At 38.4% G+C, this 17,577-nt stretch overlaps 2 protein-coding genes across 3 annotated transcripts in view; one reads left to right on the top strand and one right to left on the bottom strand.

Annotated features, from left to right (window-relative positions):
* On the top strand, window positions 1–16,434 carry LOC136262898 (calcium-transporting ATPase type 2C member 1-like). The gene is made up of 20 exons (XM_066057315.1): window positions 1–149; window positions 1,069–1,152; window positions 2,572–2,661; window positions 2,714–2,811; window positions 2,857–2,965; window positions 3,978–4,124; window positions 4,179–4,247; window positions 4,298–4,373; window positions 9,977–10,043; window positions 10,089–10,392; window positions 10,846–11,049; window positions 11,934–12,090; window positions 12,141–12,311; window positions 13,325–13,416; window positions 13,464–13,514; window positions 13,564–13,730; window positions 15,122–15,190; window positions 15,494–15,610; window positions 15,657–15,804; window positions 16,007–16,434. The coding sequence occupies exons 1-20, from the start codon at window positions 54–56 to the stop codon at window positions 16,352–16,354; spliced, it is 2,664 nt and encodes an 887-aa protein (XP_065913387.1). The 5' UTR covers window positions 1–53; the 3' UTR covers window positions 16,355–16,434.
* The window catches only part of LOC136262902 (pre-rRNA-processing protein TSR2 homolog), an 8,174-nt gene continuing 6,940 nt past the window's right edge, over window positions 16,344–17,577 (bottom strand). Inside the window, exon 3 of one of the 2 annotated variants that reach the window (XM_066057319.1) lies at window positions 16,344–16,777. In XM_066057319.1, the coding sequence (XP_065913391.1) occupies window positions 16,409–16,777 (369 nt within the window). In that variant the 3' untranslated portion in view covers window positions 16,344–16,408. The remainder of the gene's footprint in view (window positions 16,778–17,577) is intronic. The other variant, XM_066057321.1, reaches the window with a different exon arrangement.

The following is a 17,577-nucleotide window of genomic DNA, read 5'->3' on the forward strand; positions in this document are numbered from 1 at the left end:
ATATTAGCTTGTTAAGTCGATTGTGGTATTATTTGGAGTACAGGACAGGAGCGATGTTCCCGTCGCTAGCTAACGTTGCTGCTAGTAACACTGAAGATGTGGCGGGATCACTGGGTACTCACCTTACAGCTGGACTAAATGATGAACAAGTGAGATACGTGTAAAGTGTATACATGTGTGCGCGGGTCATGATCATCTGCCACATGTCATTCTGAGGAGCTAGCCACACCTTCTAATGATCGTACAGTATTAGTGTACACCTTATCCCGCCGTATCTATCCTGGCCGGTTACCTGACTGTATTGTAGTGAAACTGGAATGTCGTGTATGGCATATGGCTGCTGTTGTTACTGCATGTGGTACGTAGTTGATGTGGAGACTTATAACTTTACAGCCTCACAATTGTACTCCTGTATGGGTAAAGAGATAAGCATGTTATTCGCTTCCCCATGAATTGTGGTCAGCCAAATTATGAAATTAGTTGGAAAATGGTCAACAGGGAACTATTATGTTTACAGGTCATTGTAAAGGAAGGGGTGTGTACATGTCCACATCATAACTCTAATGGTGTGCAATAAATAAGGAACCATTCGTCAAATTATTAGCATGGTATTAGATTACCCCGAGGGGCCAGACACTACACACAAAATAAGTGTAAGATGATTGCCACCAATTTTTTTGCAAAGATTCCGGATTCCCAGCCAAGATCCCAGATTATAAATTTGAAATTTACACAGCTAGCTACACATATATGCATCAGCTGGCTTCAGGGTCTAGAAAAGCTGTGAGACACATACACACAATGCTGATGAGAATAAACTATCAATTTACTAGACTTAAGGAAAATTCCATTTTATCAGAGATTCAAGATTCCATTTGGGGACTCCAGTTAGTGTCAGATTCCCCAGTAGCAAGAGTGCATAATAAAAATTTATTGTGTACTCTAGTTTTATTATGTATTCTTGCCAGTAGTATGCACTATACTCACAGAATATCCGCTACAGCCCATCCTACAGACCACACACTCACACATATAGTGGGGATGTTGTGTCTTGTTGTCACACTATAGGTGGTGCAGCGTCGTAAGCTCCATGGTGATAATGATTTTAGTGTAAAGGAAGAGACACCATTATGGCAACGATACTTGGAACAGGTCAGTGAAAGGTGTGCCTGTGACATCACTAACTGTTGTGTGTGTGTGTGTGTGTGTGTGTGTGTGTGTGTGTGTGTGTGTGTGTGTGTGTGTGTGTGTGTGTGTGTGCAGTGCGTGTGCGTGTGTGTGTGTGTACATGTTTGCATACACACATGTGATTTATTTGGTGCTTGGTTTAATGGAAGTTACACTAAGTCACTATCTGAAAATTCCATTGCTATTTTGACTCCAATAATTATCCTTAAAAGTGTAACAGTCAGTAATAGGATTTGTTCCCATATAATCCTGGGGTGTGTGTCAATAAAATACTTTATTAGAGCAGTCATGATTTTATCACAGTAAACAATCTGCGATCTAATGGTTAGATTGGAAGGAATGCGGTGCTTTCTTGGAAATTTCTTAATGGCTACCCTACATCATTGGGTAACATCATTGATGTGGAGCAGTGGGTGTCAGGGGTGGCTCCAGGGTGGTTTCTGAGGTTTCCGGAAACTGGCCACGTTCAGATCGAGATACTCTAATAGAGCAGTCGATCACTCTAATAAAGCAGTTACAGTATTAAGAGCAGAAGTGTAGCAAGCTATGTAGCTGATGTAGTAATACTAATATATAGTTAATGGAGGGCATTTACCTTTTTTGTTGTTGATCTTCACCAAAAATTTAGCTATACTCTTTATCAGAAACCAGTTACACTGGAGCTGCTTATTGGTGTGGTTGAGTAACTAATTGTATTTGAAACTGTCTATACTCCAAAAATGTTATGAAGTGTCTAGGATTCACCAATTACATACGTTTACCGTCATTCTTGCTAGCAATTCTCTCTTCATTTCTAATAGAGCTGTCATACATATTAGAATGTATAACTTCAGTTTGGCGAATCAGCTTGCGAAGTAGTTTGATGAACAAAAGTTTGGCAAATTTACCAGCAGCAGCTAATATAGAATGCTATACTGAATAGCTGATTGGCGAACAAAGTTCCTTGATTTACCAAATTCATCGACTTTAGTCACTGTAAGCTTACATCATTTGTGGTATCTCTCAAGCTAGCAATGTTTCATGGATATGTTTAGAACTTTTCCTACTATAAAGCAAGTAAAGTCATGAATTTGAAACTTTATTCTCAACCTACCGTATACGTATGTACAAATTTTTGAAGTACATAATTTTTTGCGGACTGACAAATTTTAGGATTTTCGCAGTTTATTTTTGATGATCACTCATTTTCCACTGAGGCCTATTAGAAAGCATAGTACTGATAACTGTTAATGTTGAGGATGAAAAGTTCACGGAAAGCCAAGCAACCTCGATATCCGTGAAAATTACCTCCCTCAAAAATGTGTATATATGTATATGGTAATTTGTAGTTCCCTACTTACATGGGATATCTCCTAGGTGTAATCATAGTTATTTCCATTACAGTTCAAAGACCCCCTGATCATAATGTTATTGTGTTCAGCTGTGATCAGTCTCTTTATGGAGCAGTTTGACGATGCCTTCAGTATCACCATGGTAACAGGATTGGTGGTGTGTGTAGTGTGGTGTATGTTGTGTCATCATGTAGGCTATCATGATTGTAGTCACTGTGGCCTTCATTCAGGAGTACAGGTCAGAAAAATCTCTTGAGGCTCTTACAAAATTGGTACCCCCAAAGTGTCACTGGTGAGTTGCCATGGTTACTGATATGGTGGTGTAGTTGTTTCACAGTATTAGGAATGGTGTTGTTGAGGATATTCTAGCTCGTCAACTAGTCCCAGGTGACCTTATACTAGTGTCCACTGGAGACAGGATCCCGGCTGATGTGAGACTTGTAGAGGTTAGTGGGTAGTCTATTAAGTGTGAACCAGCGTGTGGGTGTGGAGAACCATCTAGCAATGCTTGCCAGGTTTTGTTCTCTTAAAATATGACTGCACCAATAAAAACAATTGGCTTGTAGAACAATTAACTTACCAAGAACGCATTTCATTTCTGTTGCCATCTGCAAAAGTTACTGGACATGTTTTTTATCATACACACAAGCATCCAGCGACTAGTTGGTTGATAGTTGGAAGTTTCCAGACATTAGTGATGCCAGGGACTTAAACCCCAGCTCTGTTTATATGGAGAGCTACTGCATTTACTGTACCACTCGGTCTCCCTCTGCCAACTACTGCACTTACAGAAAATACCTACCTATGGTAGATTACTGAAATTGGATATAGGCAGAAACTGTAAACAAGCAATAAAGTAATGAAGACCTTAAAACTTAACAACCAGTCAGTTCAGTATTGGCTCCATGGTACAGTATATCTGTCTGTCTGTCTGTAAGTCTGTTCTTCTGTCTCTTTGTCTGTATGTATGTCTGTTTGTCTGTATGTCAAATCTTGGTGTGCTCATAGATAATGTTATGATCTGCCTTCATTTACAGTATTGTTGATACGTATCTTGATGATACGTATCTTGATGATCGGTATCAGGTTGACTTAATTTTGATTCCATATTATTTGATACGTCTACACCTGTAAAACATTGATGACTAACTTCTACAAATGGTGTAATTTTTAAACTTTTAGTGAAATAAATTTTCATGAAATCTGATTTATCATTCTGCCAAGTTTGGTACAATCTCCTTCAATTTGCACACCTAAACTGTAACCTCTCTATTTGGACAATTTGGGACCACTCATAATTTTAGGTCAATGTTTACTGTAATAAATTAGAGGTTTTCCTCTTGTAGTAATGTATGGAGCCTGACTTGTTGGGTCTTTGTCCTTATATGGGGGTGTCCTTATTTGGAGAATTTGTCAAGAGGGATAGTATTTCATCGTATTACCATGTACTATTCCCAGGCTGTAGACCTGTCAGTAGATGAGTCCAGCTTCACTGGGGAGACCAAACCATGCCGTAAATCATCATTACAACACTCACCTGAGGTCACCACTCCCCCTAGTAACATCACGTACATGGGAACTTTTGTGTGTTCAGGACATGGGAAGGTTGTTTGTGTCTGTTACCATGGTGATAGTGATGTAACATATACCTCCCATCAGGGTATTGTCATAGCAACAGGAGAGCATACAGAATTTGGGGGCGTGTTCAAGATGATGCAACAAGAAGAGGTGATCATATGATACTGCTGGATCATGTGATCACACCCTTGTTACCATAGTCACCAAAGACACCATTGCAGAAGAGCCTCGGGGGATTAGGAACACAATTATCATTCTATTCCTTGATTATTATTGGTTAGTTGTTGTTATTGTGTTATCATCTGATATAATGATGAATGGTGTGTCAATCAGCAATTGTAATTGATTACAGATTCTAGTACACTGGAACCTGTGAATTGGAAAGGGTAGTCATATTATTGAGTTGTACGTGAAATCAAACAGCCATACATTTATATACTGAGCTTTGTTCAACTACTCTAATAAAGCATACACTTGTTGACAAAATACCCTAATAGAGCAGTCGATTTGGTGTTCGGATAATTGAGTGTTTGGGGGTTAATTGGTGTTTGGATATTCTACTGTAACCGTACCGTATTTTTAATTGAACATGTCAAAGTCTATATGATTGTTATTGTAACTGATTGTGTTGTTATGGTAATGATATTTTATACCAAGTCAAACTTTACAACAGGAAAAATAACTCAACAACGTGTTGTGACATAACGAGTGAAGAACCATCTGTGGTTCATCTGCGTGAGTGATAGTCGCCATGGATACGTACATGTGTAGTTATGGGTGCAAACTCATTTTTAATGGCTTTATTTGCTGGTCATAATTTGTCATCTCATAATGAGGCAAATTAGTTAAATAGTAGTGATGCACTGATTAATCGGTAAATAATCGGAAATCGGTTTATCAGCCAAATTTCAGCAGTATCGGTATTGGTAATTATTAGTAGATTATTTAGCTGATTAATTTTACTGACCCGGATGGTATTGTTTTCATAAAAATAAGACAAAAATGAAGTTTAAAAGTGACAAGTTTACAAAATATGTGTGAAATTTTTGGTAAACATAAACATCGGATCGGTTATCGTTATCAGCCATTATATGATTTTCAGTATCGGATAATCGGCAAAATCTCTTATCGGTGCATCACTATTAATTAGTGACAAAAATGGTCTATAGTGATCAGCTGTTGATAATAACAGTCAGCTAGTACGGCCTGAGGTAAGTAACTTACAATAAGGTCACACCCTCTCGTGCTTGTAGAGCTTTCAAAAATTTTCTGTTAGGAAGTAACTTAATTTTTGTTTTATTTCAACAATTATACCCAGTACACTCTGTAACTAGCTACTTATCATATCTGTTGTCATGTTTAATTTACAGTTTCACTTGTGCAGTTTCATTGAAATCTAATTAGTGTTGGAGTTGTGACAACCCAAAATCACCTTTATGGGCGTATTGTTGATTCACACAAAAATGTATTTTAATATTTTAAAGCATTGTTACTCACCAGCCTTGACGGCTATGTGTATGAATTTTTCATCAAAAGTAATAATAGCCAAGGATTACTCCTTGTAGAGTTTCCTGCCAATTTTTCACCAGTGTTGCTGTATCACAAGTCCTCAAAAAAAGGGATGGAGGGTGACAGTGGTGGGGTAAACAAGAGATACATAGTCTACAAAATGAATGAGGATGGTCATTGAAGGTGCCAGATCACATAGCAGCCCATCATAGGTAGGAAATAGACTGAAATCTCACAAAATGCACACACATCACACATTCAGTCCCCTACTCATCTGTCCAGAGTGTTAGAACCTTCTACAGCACTTCCCTGGTGTTCACAGACCTGTAGAGACATCTGGCGTCATTAAACAGTCTAACTAAAGCAGACCCGACAAGCTGAAGGCAATGGACATTGTTAGCCTGGTAGTGCAGCAACTTCATGTTGGTGTGCTAATTCACTTTTGACTCTTACACCATATGAGTTAACCAGTCATTAACTGCTTGGTGTAACGAGCACATCATAATTGTGTGGCTAAATAATGTCACAAGATAATTATGAGAGGATGTACTCAAGACAAGCTATAGGATGTCCACCAAAACAGAAGAAGCCATGTAACTTATTAGTGATACCACCAAGTGTTCTACCATGCAGTACAAGTGCTGCTTACCATTGTGTTACTAGTGCCTCTCACCACCCTTACCATCTAGTGTTACCATTCTCTATTGTCTAGTACTACAATGTCACCATCTCCTTTGTGCAGTTCAAGTTTGCCAAATGAACATAGCAACACAAAGCTACATGTGTATAAAGTTGCACGTATTGAAGAGTCTACAGATGAACAACCTCTTGTTATTAACCATGAAATTGTGTGATATTGAGTGACTGCACTTGGTCATTACGTGTTCATGGACATCATCAGGTGCTAATCTTACCTTTAGTTTTAGGAGCTTTTAGCTTTTTAAAGTTAGTAGATGATTTGGATGTGTGCATAGGTCAGCTAGAATCTCAATTTATACAGCAGAAGAGCAATAAATTGTATCACAGCAGAGTGCCAATATTGATGATTCTGTCTGTGTTCAGTATTAACTGCGTACACTTCTAACTGTGAGATCCTTACAAGTGCAAGCATTGTAAGGAGTATCGAGCTAGTCACCCTTCACACATTATGCAATCACTCATCATTAAGATCAAGTCCAACTTGTAGCAGCAATGACAAGGTATCTTAGTGAGTATTCAAACTCAGACCCATGCACCGTTGATGTTTTGTAGCATATAAATTTAGTGTACAGCCTCTGTACATGTGATACACCATAGCTGTATACTTGCCAATATCTGTAGCTATGCTGAGTGAATTGACCTCAGGAGGAAGAGAAGATAAAGTCAGCCACCTTAGAGATGAAGTAAGAAAAGAAGTTGATAGACTGATAAATAGAATAGATGAGGTCACGGCAGTTCAACGGGTTGTTCTAGATGAGACATCACCAAGAGATCTACTGAATGTTATGAGAAACAATCATACTGACAGCATCAGCAGTTTACTTTTAAGAGAATAGTTTGGGACCAACAACTGCAGACTGCAATGGTAGGAGATGTAAGACAAATAAGGTGGTATCCAGTAATCAAGAGTTCACTATTTTTATTGTGAACTCTTGCAGCAGTGACCAAGTGATGCTTGATCAGCAGTATACCATGCAATGAGGTCCTCCTGTTTTGTTACACTACCATCAGAACACACCTTAAGAGATTATACCAACTACATCAAGGGAAAGCTAGAGTTTCAACCATAAGTGTTGGAAATGTTCAGAAGGAATCAGATATTGACAACCTTGCAAAGTGATGTGTAATGCGATGAGCAATGATGAGAGAATCCAGCTATCCTGTTTTGTTAGTTCATAAAGGTTATCTAGTAAACTTGATGCTAACATTTAGAAGAATGGAATGGAGCTATCCACAATCGAAAATTTTTCTGCATGCACAGAAAATCAGCTGTTATACTTACAAGACATGACATGTTCAGAGGAAGAGCATTATTTATTTTATTTCAGATCTGCCAAGATTGCCACAGTTGCTTACACCAGTCATACCGGCATAAGGAAACTTTACACTTTAGCAGTTGCTTAGTAAATGATGGAGCTCTCTGGCTTTCCAAGCGCTAGATCCTGTGAGAGGTAATTAATTGTTCACATAAAAGTTGTCTTTACGATGATCCAGTGGATGCAGTAGACGTGGCTTTGGACAATCTATAGCTACTGCCAAAAAGCTGTACATTGCAAGTGAGTAAAACTTTACAGTCAGTTTAATGATTGCTATTATATCATCTCCTGTAAACTGTTGATATGCTACAGTGATTGTGTATGTTAATATCCAAAATTACTAGACTTTTGTTAAAGTAAGTGTTTTCCTCAAGCTCTTGTACTTTTGTGTCTCTTTTTGAGTTCTTCTTACACGACAGCCACGAGGCTGCTAGAGAAAATCCTCTCCTCAGAGTGATGATCTCTTTCAATAAAGCATTTGAAGTGGTCATCAATGTCTTTTGATATGATACTCCATTTAAGTTGTACTTGTCTGTTCTTCAAACAGAGTTACAAATCTAGCGACAAACCGTGGGCTCAGGAGCCATGAAAAACAAATTGAATCATCAACAGGAAATAAGCCTTCTCGATTGATTTTCTCACTCCACTTAGTGATGTAGTTATAGATGCTACTCTCATCTCCAGCCACTGCCCTATGCAAGCCAAGTATGGTGTAACTCTCTCTTCCATCTTCTCATATTTCTTCAGCAGTACATGTGGCACATATCCAGACACATATCTTACTGCATTTAGTTCATCACTTCTAGTCATCTTGGGTGGCTTGTCACTGATAGCTGCATTGCTTGGCTCTGTTGTAGAACAACGTGTCTCATAAAACTCTCAATTATCTTTAGGTTGACAGTTTGAGATGCTAGTTGATCGTAATTCAACCAATACAAATATTTTCCACAATATCAGGAAGGTGTGGCTTCTTGTGTGATGTCATAAGCTTTCTTGCTTGGTGGTGAATAATTTGTAGCATGTGAAAATGTTTCTAAGTGCAAGCACAAGATCTTCACTAAAAGTATCGAATGCTTCTAATGTTTTGTTGTCGTCTGCGATTCTCCTCAATATCTTCATTGTAAATTCTCTTCCACTTTATGGCCTTTTACATGTGCTATCTTCTGTTTCATTATAATATACTCGCTGATGAAACTTTGAACAATTCTGCTAACCATGGTAGCTACAATCCACCGTACTGCTAAGTCTTGGCCTTAGAAACAACATCCATGACGTAAGCAGAAACATGTGTGCAACTTCCGTTTCCAATCCTGTTGTAAAGTTTAGTATATGACCAAATCAATACTATTCATTTGTCATACCACAAAATGTGTGTTGATGTACACCGCTGTATCCACTGTTTGTGCTTGAACAGACACACATTACATACTTGTTAAAGATTGTGAGCTGCTAACCCTAGCCCTAAGCTGCCTATGCACATGCTGAACCCCTAGTACAGGCTTCTGTTTGACACATACACCAACAGTTAGATCACTTTCCTTAAAGACATCACTTTGTTAGGTTCTGTCCTACCAATTCAGGCAGGCTATTAACTATATAGGCAGGTAGTTACAATTTCTTAGCCTCCTCTAACTGCTCGTTACTGTACATTCAGTCACTAATGGTACTTATTGTAATACAGTGAAGCTGGCAGTAATGAGAAGTTACCTTGTTACATTAACCAGCTGCTCAAACCAGTGCTGTAAGGCCCTTAAACAGTGATGGTATTTACAGGGTGATGACATCACTGTTTGTTTTTGATACTATAGAGAACAAATAAGTTATGGTAATACCCCATATATACTGAGTTAGTATATTGGATGGGAACGTGTAGTAGTTGACTACCTTGTCCATACTATCGGGTAGAGATCACATGACCTCTGATTGTCACAGAACTCAGGTGCAGGCTGTACTAATACCATTAATTTTATTGATAAACAGTATGTAGAAACTGATGTATGTATCTGCACTGTAGAATTGTGTGTGTGTTCTATTAGAGTGTTTGGCCATTTAGGGTGATACAGTGAAGGAGTGTGTATGTGTAATGTTATGGTAGTATAGTGTTATGAATATTAGTATGTAGACTGCCAATTACTGGGTGGGATGTTAACTGTAAAGCCTCCAAGTATTTGAGAGTAATTCAGTGTTCGTATGCATGTTTATACAGAGAACTAAGTATATACTCTCTCTGTACCAATACTTTAATAGAACAGCCATTTTATATTTCGGGTAATAATCAAGTTATTGCAATTAGCTTTCTACAACATCATATCATTTCCATATTAGGTTACTGTTAATACCACATTACCATATTAGGAGCTATCACACTACTGGGATGGTTTAAGGGTATGAAGTTGATGCATGTAATGACCATTGGGGTCAGGTGAGCTATAATGACATCATTCACTAGCTTATGTGATCCCACTAGTCTGGCTGTGGCTGCTATCCCAGAGGGACTACCGATTGTTGTCACGGTAACACTAGCCCTAGGGGTGATCCGTATGGCACACAAACATGCAATAGTCAAGAAATTACCAACAGTAGAGACACTAGGGTGTGTCACTGTGGTGTGCTCCGACAAGACTGGCACTCTGACATGTAATGAGATGACAGTAACAGAACTGTATACCAGTGACGGCAGGTGCTTCACATGTTATGACAAGGGGGTGTGTGATGGGGACAAACATTCCGTCAATTGCCATGGTGATTTGGAGCTGGCCAGACTAATAGAGGTATGGACTGGACTGTTACATACTGACAGTGAAACATATTGATCATGTAGACCAGTTGTCTCACCTAATCTATTTGTACAAATATGTATAGCAGCTTAGAAAAATTCCTGACCAATTATCAGAGCAGTTTGTTTAGCAATTCTAGCTGCTCTGTTTAAACAAATTCATTTTAATAGTCTACACATGAGTGTATTTGCCAACCAATGTGTGACTGTTAGATCTGTGCTAGTTACCTGATGTTGGTAACCTTAATTAGGTAGGTCCAGTTAACAGGCTTTCCTTGGAATGTGTAGGTCATGATTTCTAAGGAAACCTTCAATTTTATGACATTTCTTTGAACCATTAGTACTTGTTTGTTTTTGTCTCCACTACCCCCTATAGGTGGGGATGCTTGTCACCACTACCCCCTATGGGTGGGGATGTTTTTTATTTTGTTACTGTTTTTCCCTACAGGTGGGGATGGTGTGTAATAATGCACACATTCGAGATAACAAGCCAATCGGACACCCTACAGAAGCAGCCATCTTAGGGGTGGGGCTCAAGGCAGGTTTGCAGGGCCTCTCAGAGCAGTTCATCAGAAGTGAGGAGAGAGCATTCTCCTCTGAACACAAGTGGATGGCAGTGAGGGCCAGACTACGATCATCAAATAAATTTGAGGTTTGAAATTGTGAACTGTGTGAACCCATGTGTTAGTAATAGCCAGAGGGTGTTATGTTAATAGTAGCCAGAGGCTACTGTGAGGCTAAGGTTTGTAATAGTAGCCAGTTGGTCACATTTCACCATTCAGAAATGTCAACATTTATACCTCAGATTAATACCAAATAACAAATTGTGTATCCATCTCATATGTGTCCATAACTATTAAACCCTCACAATCACTTTACTTTCCACCTCCCACTAAAATACTCTAATAGAGCAGTCAAAGTTACACCTTAGTCACAACCTTTCCCTGCAGTTAATTTGTTTATTTTAAAATATTGTGATTGTTACCTAACATCAGATCTTCTAAAATTTCAAAATAGCTGGATAGATGTGTTATTAGTCTATAATACACTTGACATAGGCTACCTTTTAGAAGCCTTGTACCCACCACTGCACATCATAGGGTTATGGAGTGTTATCAACCCATACTGGTCATACTATAGTCAGTTTGTGTTCACCTGAGCCCTGCCACAATCAGTCCTATTAAAATAGGTGAACATGTATTTATTCCCAATGGTTTGTACTGGAACAAGCATGTATTCATGTTGTGCGTGCGTGCTGGAATCATTCATACTAAATGTATGAAAACCTCATAACTCACCTCTTCTTTTTGTATTGGTTCCAACATTCAAAGGGCTTCATGCTACTAATGCTTGTAAGCCATGCAATCATCTTTCTATTTCAAAGTGTGGTCAGTTTCTCTCTAACTAAACTACTGGTGTAAAATATTTTGTGATTGCCATCAGATGTGTGTATAACTTCCCACATGTAACATTTCCTACTATACAATGTGTAGGACTGTACCCTGCAGCTATTATAACTGATGTTGTATTGTATAGTCGTCTAGTAACAAGGAGGTGTGGTACATGAAAGGAGCAGTTGAGAGGGTGTTAGCTCATTGTGTTGCCATTGGTAACAGCAACACACCTATCACAAAGGACCACACCCAACATTTTATAAACCTGGCTAGTTACCTTGGTGACAAGGGATTAAGAGGTTTGGTTGTCATGGTCATCATTCCAGTGTTATAATAACTTTATTTTCAGTAATTGCCATGGCAACAGGTGATGAACTAAACCACTTATCATTCACTGGTATCATGGCAATGTTGGACCCTCCACGGCCTGAGGTGTTGGATAGTGTTACCAGCCTGTTGTCAGGGGGTGTGTCTGTCAAAATGATTACTGGTGATGCCAAGGAAACTGCTGTTTCAATCGGTAACCAAATTAGTGGTGTGCTTTAATTAGAATGGTGTCTGTAATATTATGTTGTATATATATAACTTTCCCCAATATAGCCTGTACTCACACACTGTATCAAGTTCATCTTTGACCAAATCAATGCAGTGTTGATATTATGAAAACACACTATGGAGATGTTATAGTGTGTTTGTTGAATGTATTCCAGTTAGGGACTCTCCCTTGATTATCAATTGACTGTTATATATAGTAGAATAGTTGAGAGTTCTAATTTATTTTTCTGGTCCCAAGTGTTTTCTGTACTAAAGCAATGACATCGCAGCAGCAGCAGCGCTAGCTGTCTTGATAAATAATTAAGTATGTACCAGATCACAATATCTAATAGAATAGTGACAGATGTGTGCACAATTTCTCTGGCTATTTTTAATTACCTTTTTGCTGTAGTCTTTTATTTCAGGGACAGCTCCAAGAGCTTCTAGAAACTGGTCAAACAAGATTGTGTACCCTAATAGAGCACTCAGCCTAATACATGTACTGTATAGCTGTTTGGTGGGAGGTTACTTTGGTGGTGATTTTTCCACAATAGGAATTTGGCAGGAAAAGTTTGGCGAATTTGTTAGTAACCAAAATTTTAATACAGATTACAAAACTATGTATAGCTGTGCAGATTTAACTGCTGAAATTGCTCTCAAACTGTGCTTCAGGTCCAATTTTCAAAAAAAACTTTCTGACATGCCCCACATGCTAGTCTGCTTGTCACAGTAATGTATGCCTTTCTTCATGGCTATAATGCTCCTGACATCATGGAATTCTGGACTGGGAACCAGATATCAAAATTCCTGGAGCTGCCCGTCACTACAGTTGTGTGTTGTTGTACATGAACTTTAGTGTTTCCCCTTATAAGGTATTGCTGATAATTGTTCCAATCTCCCGTTCAAATGTCAGCCCCTTGTTGGCTAGCAGATTATACTAACTGTGGTGCTGTAATTAATTTCAGTAGTCAAGGCAACCTCTAACTACACACTACACAGGTTTCAGTCTCGGACTAGAGGTGGACAATTGCCTGTCTGGTGATGAACTGGACAAGATGGATCCAGTGAACTGCAAGGATGTGATAGATAAGGTGTGGTCAATTGTTCGTGTGATCTCACATGATCTCATGTGATCCAGGTATCGGTGTTCTACCGGGTCAGTCCTAAACACAAGGTTACCATAGTGAAGGTAACCATCGTAACATGTTAGAATAGTGTGCACACCTACTTTACTACAGGCCCTTCAATCATGTGATCACATTGTTGCCATGACGGGAGATGGTACTAATGATGCTGTGGCATTGAAAAGAGCTGACATCGGCATAGCGATGGGTGGCAGTGGTACTGATGTGTGTTGTGAGGCTGCCGACATGATTCTAACCAATGATAACTTTTCTACCATATTGTGAGTGGATGTGTTGTCTGTCTGTAAGTGTGTCTCAGGGATGGACATGGAGCAAGTGTTCCCCCTTCCCTGCTATAATACACATTAGACCCATTCACAATACTTCATCATGGTTTAATGATGTTCAACTAAAGGAACTCAGTAGTGTGGACTCAAATATTTTGTGTGTGTGTGTGGGGGGGATGTGACTGTTCCCCGCCTGTCTCCATCCTCAAACAATAAAATAAATTTATTTCATATAAGAATGAGATACCCTAATAGAACAGTCATCATACGCAATAATAAGCTCTCATTTGGAGGCTAAGTGTGCCTATGGTATGGTGCTGCAAACGCTGAGTATCAGTGTCCTTTGTATACCACAACTACTGTATATACTAGGGTTGGGTGATATTGAAAAAAGTTCACCACAATATTATATCATGATGTATTATTTATCATGATATTACATGCAAATTAGAAAATTAAACCATGTAATAATTATTAATAACTACAAGCTTTGTCTGACTCGTATTGTTGTATCCATCCCAAAGAACAACCATTAATTTATAAAAATTACATACAATCATAATATTGAATGTAATTTGCTGCATTTGTAAGCCAGCTACATTTATCACAGTGTATCATAAACTTGATATAGTCTCGATACAGTTATTGTATCATGCTTTTATCACTATAGCAACAATATATCGTTATATTGCCCAACACTAAACACTTTATGGTTGTACTGTAAGCTGATCATGGAATTGACACTCAGTAATGTACCAGTATACTGTTGTTTAGATATTTGTATATACAACTACTCTGTACAGAGGTGGAACCCCTCTTAAAGGACACCCCTGAATGCTGGACAATCTCTTTATAAAGGACATCCATCTGGGTACCAAATTAACAGTATTGGTAGCTTGTAAAACCCTCAACTGAGGAGACCTCTTTACAAGAGGATATAATATAAATTCCCCAATGGTGTTCATCTTAGAATTGTTCCATTGTAGTACAAACAGCAGTTAACAGCCTGCTCTAATTTGTTAGTGAGCTAATTGTAGGATTCTAATGTGTGGTCCAGAGTCAATTATTACTGCCTGACTTAGGCCATTTGTCAGGCTAATATCATGCATGGCCGACCATAATGGAACCTGCCTGACAAAATGTCAGATCAAAATAGAAGGAAGATGTAGAGTTTTTATAGTGAAGTATTGTCAGTATTAATAGCAAATGCAATTTGACAATGATTGTATTATTAATGTATCATAAGGATTTCCCCATTATGACGAATTGTGTAAAACAGTAGCATATCAATGTCAGATAATGCTTTAGGTTGCCTGACGTTTTCACAGGGATTTGAAAAAAATTATAATTGTCTCTGGTATGGTCCAATATTATTTCCCTTACAGGTCAGCCATAGAGGAAGGCAAGTCAATATTCTATAACATCAGAAATTTTCTTCGCTTTCAGCTGAGCACGTGAGTCATGTGATCCCATAAGTGTCATGTGATCCCTTAGTCACTTTATTAAGACCTAGCTTGTTACCTAGCGAATACTCTGACAACACAATTTTTTTGTTAGCTAGAAGACATTTCATAAGTTCAAACAAATGTATACAAGAGACAAAATGGTTCATCCATCAGTTACACCTAGTTGTTGTTGTTTCTCTACTACATACTGTACAATAATGAAATGTTTCCACTTTACTGTCCAAAACCCAAAATTGTCCCTCAACAGTTTCTGGTGACTTTATTCTTTATTGTGAATGTATGGCCTCTTAGGAGTGTAGCTGCTCTCACCTTGGTTGCCGTGTCAACAATGCTAAACCTGCCAAACCCGTTAAACGCTATGCAGATCTTGTGGATCAACATTATCATGGATGGACCACCTGCACAAAGGTGAGCCACACCTACAATCATTCCAGCCAATCAGTGCACACTACAGCCTGGGGGTGGAACCAGTTGATGATGACATCATGAAGAGACCTCCTCGACGAGTTAAGGAGCCAATGTTGACCATCAGTCTACTATTACAAGTGATGTGTAGTGCAGCCATTATAGTGTCCGGGACTCTCTGGATATTCTGGAGGGAGGTTAGTATATTGTGGGGATTATGTAACAGGATTCCTAGCAACAAGTGTCATGGTAACAGACTGTACATCTGGTTTAGTTCAAAAACAAAAACTAATTATCTTTTCATAGCTGTATTAGTGAAAGATAATGGCTTTGGCATGTCTCCAGTGATCATCATACAATACATGTATATTATTAACCACACCTCTTACACACCCACAGGTGCAGGATAATGTCATCACCCCTCGGGACACCACAATGACATTTACTTGTTTTGTGTTCTTCGACATGTTCAATGCCTTGTCATGTCGGTCCATGCACAAGTCAATCTTCTCCATTGGACTAACCTCCAACACCACCTTCTTATTAGCAGTAGGTGGTTCCATTGTCGGTCAACTATTGGTTATCTATTTCCCACCACTTCAAGCTATCTTCCTCACCGAGCCACTGTATCCTAGCGACCTGTTGCTATTGGTAATGCTGACATCTACTGTACTGATTGTCGATGAGATAAGAAAATTCCTATCAATGCCCACCACACATGTACACAGCAATACTATGACAGTGTAAAGATCTATTAATGTAATTTATTCAATTTTTATATCACTAATAATAATATTTTTATTATTTTCGTTTTTTCTTCTTTTTAACCACCTCCCATCCATCATCCATATTGCTATCATCCATATTGCTATCAGCTACCGGCACCAATGGGTTATCCTGTAGTGTTAATTGTTCCATTTTTACTGTAGGCGAATCCTTACTAGTATCACCAACTGTTTGTTGTTCAGAAGCCTTGTTAGTATCATTACTATGGTAACCACCATCAGTTTGCTGTTCCATGGTTACTGAATCCTTAGTAATATCATCTTTGTTGTCATGACTACACTCTTTCTTGGTTTCTATACTGGTGATCCGACCAATCAAATCCTTTGCTGCATCAAGTTGTTGTGTGGAGCATAACTTGTGTAATGAACAAATCTGATTGGCTACCTGTAGTGTGTAGATGATGATATTATCATGCAAATTAGAAAAACCATATAATATTAATAATTAGTACAAATAATTACATACAACCATAATATTAAATGTAATTTGCTGCAATTATAAGACAGCTACATTAATGGTACTTCATTTTGTATCATGATATATCACACTGTAAAATAGCCTCGATACAGTTATCGTCTCATGTTTTTATCATGATAGCAACAATATGTGACCATCTCAGCGAAACCCATCTAGTTCGCACAACCTCAGATTTTTTTTTTATATCTCACCATTATCTGCACTGTCCAAGGAATGGTTCTCCAAAGTTTCAGCCTTCTGTGGTGAATAGTTTCGGAATTACAACGCTAGAAAGTAGGAAGAACAAGGAAATTGATTTGTACAGTGACTATACTAAAAACAAACTTGCATTTGCAGCCATAACTTCCGTTTGGTTTAGTCTACAAAGTTGGAATTTGGCTTACAATATTCACCATGGATTGGCAGATCAACCAAGGTATAGTTTTAGCCTTGCAGTCACTTGTGCATAGGTGTATGAAGACGGTTGCATTGTAGAAATGGCAATAATCTTGTTTATATCTACCGCTTTGTAAACAAACGCACGTGACACGCAAACCATTGGGGCTACAGAACTGAAACAAAGATTATCGAACTCCCCATGAGTAGGCGAATAATATGGTGTATAGTTTTAATCAATTTGAGTCTTCTTTCTTCGAGTACTGGCCCGATATAAACTTGCATATTTTTTCTTGTAGCATGCGAATTATTTTTAAATTTCAATTTTCTCA

The sequence above is a fragment of the Dysidea avara genome, chromosome 8 (genome assembly GCF_963678975.1).
Source record: "Dysidea avara chromosome 8, odDysAvar1.4, whole genome shotgun sequence".
In the NCBI taxonomy this organism is placed as follows: domain Eukaryota; kingdom Metazoa; phylum Porifera; class Demospongiae; order Dictyoceratida; family Dysideidae; genus Dysidea; species Dysidea avara.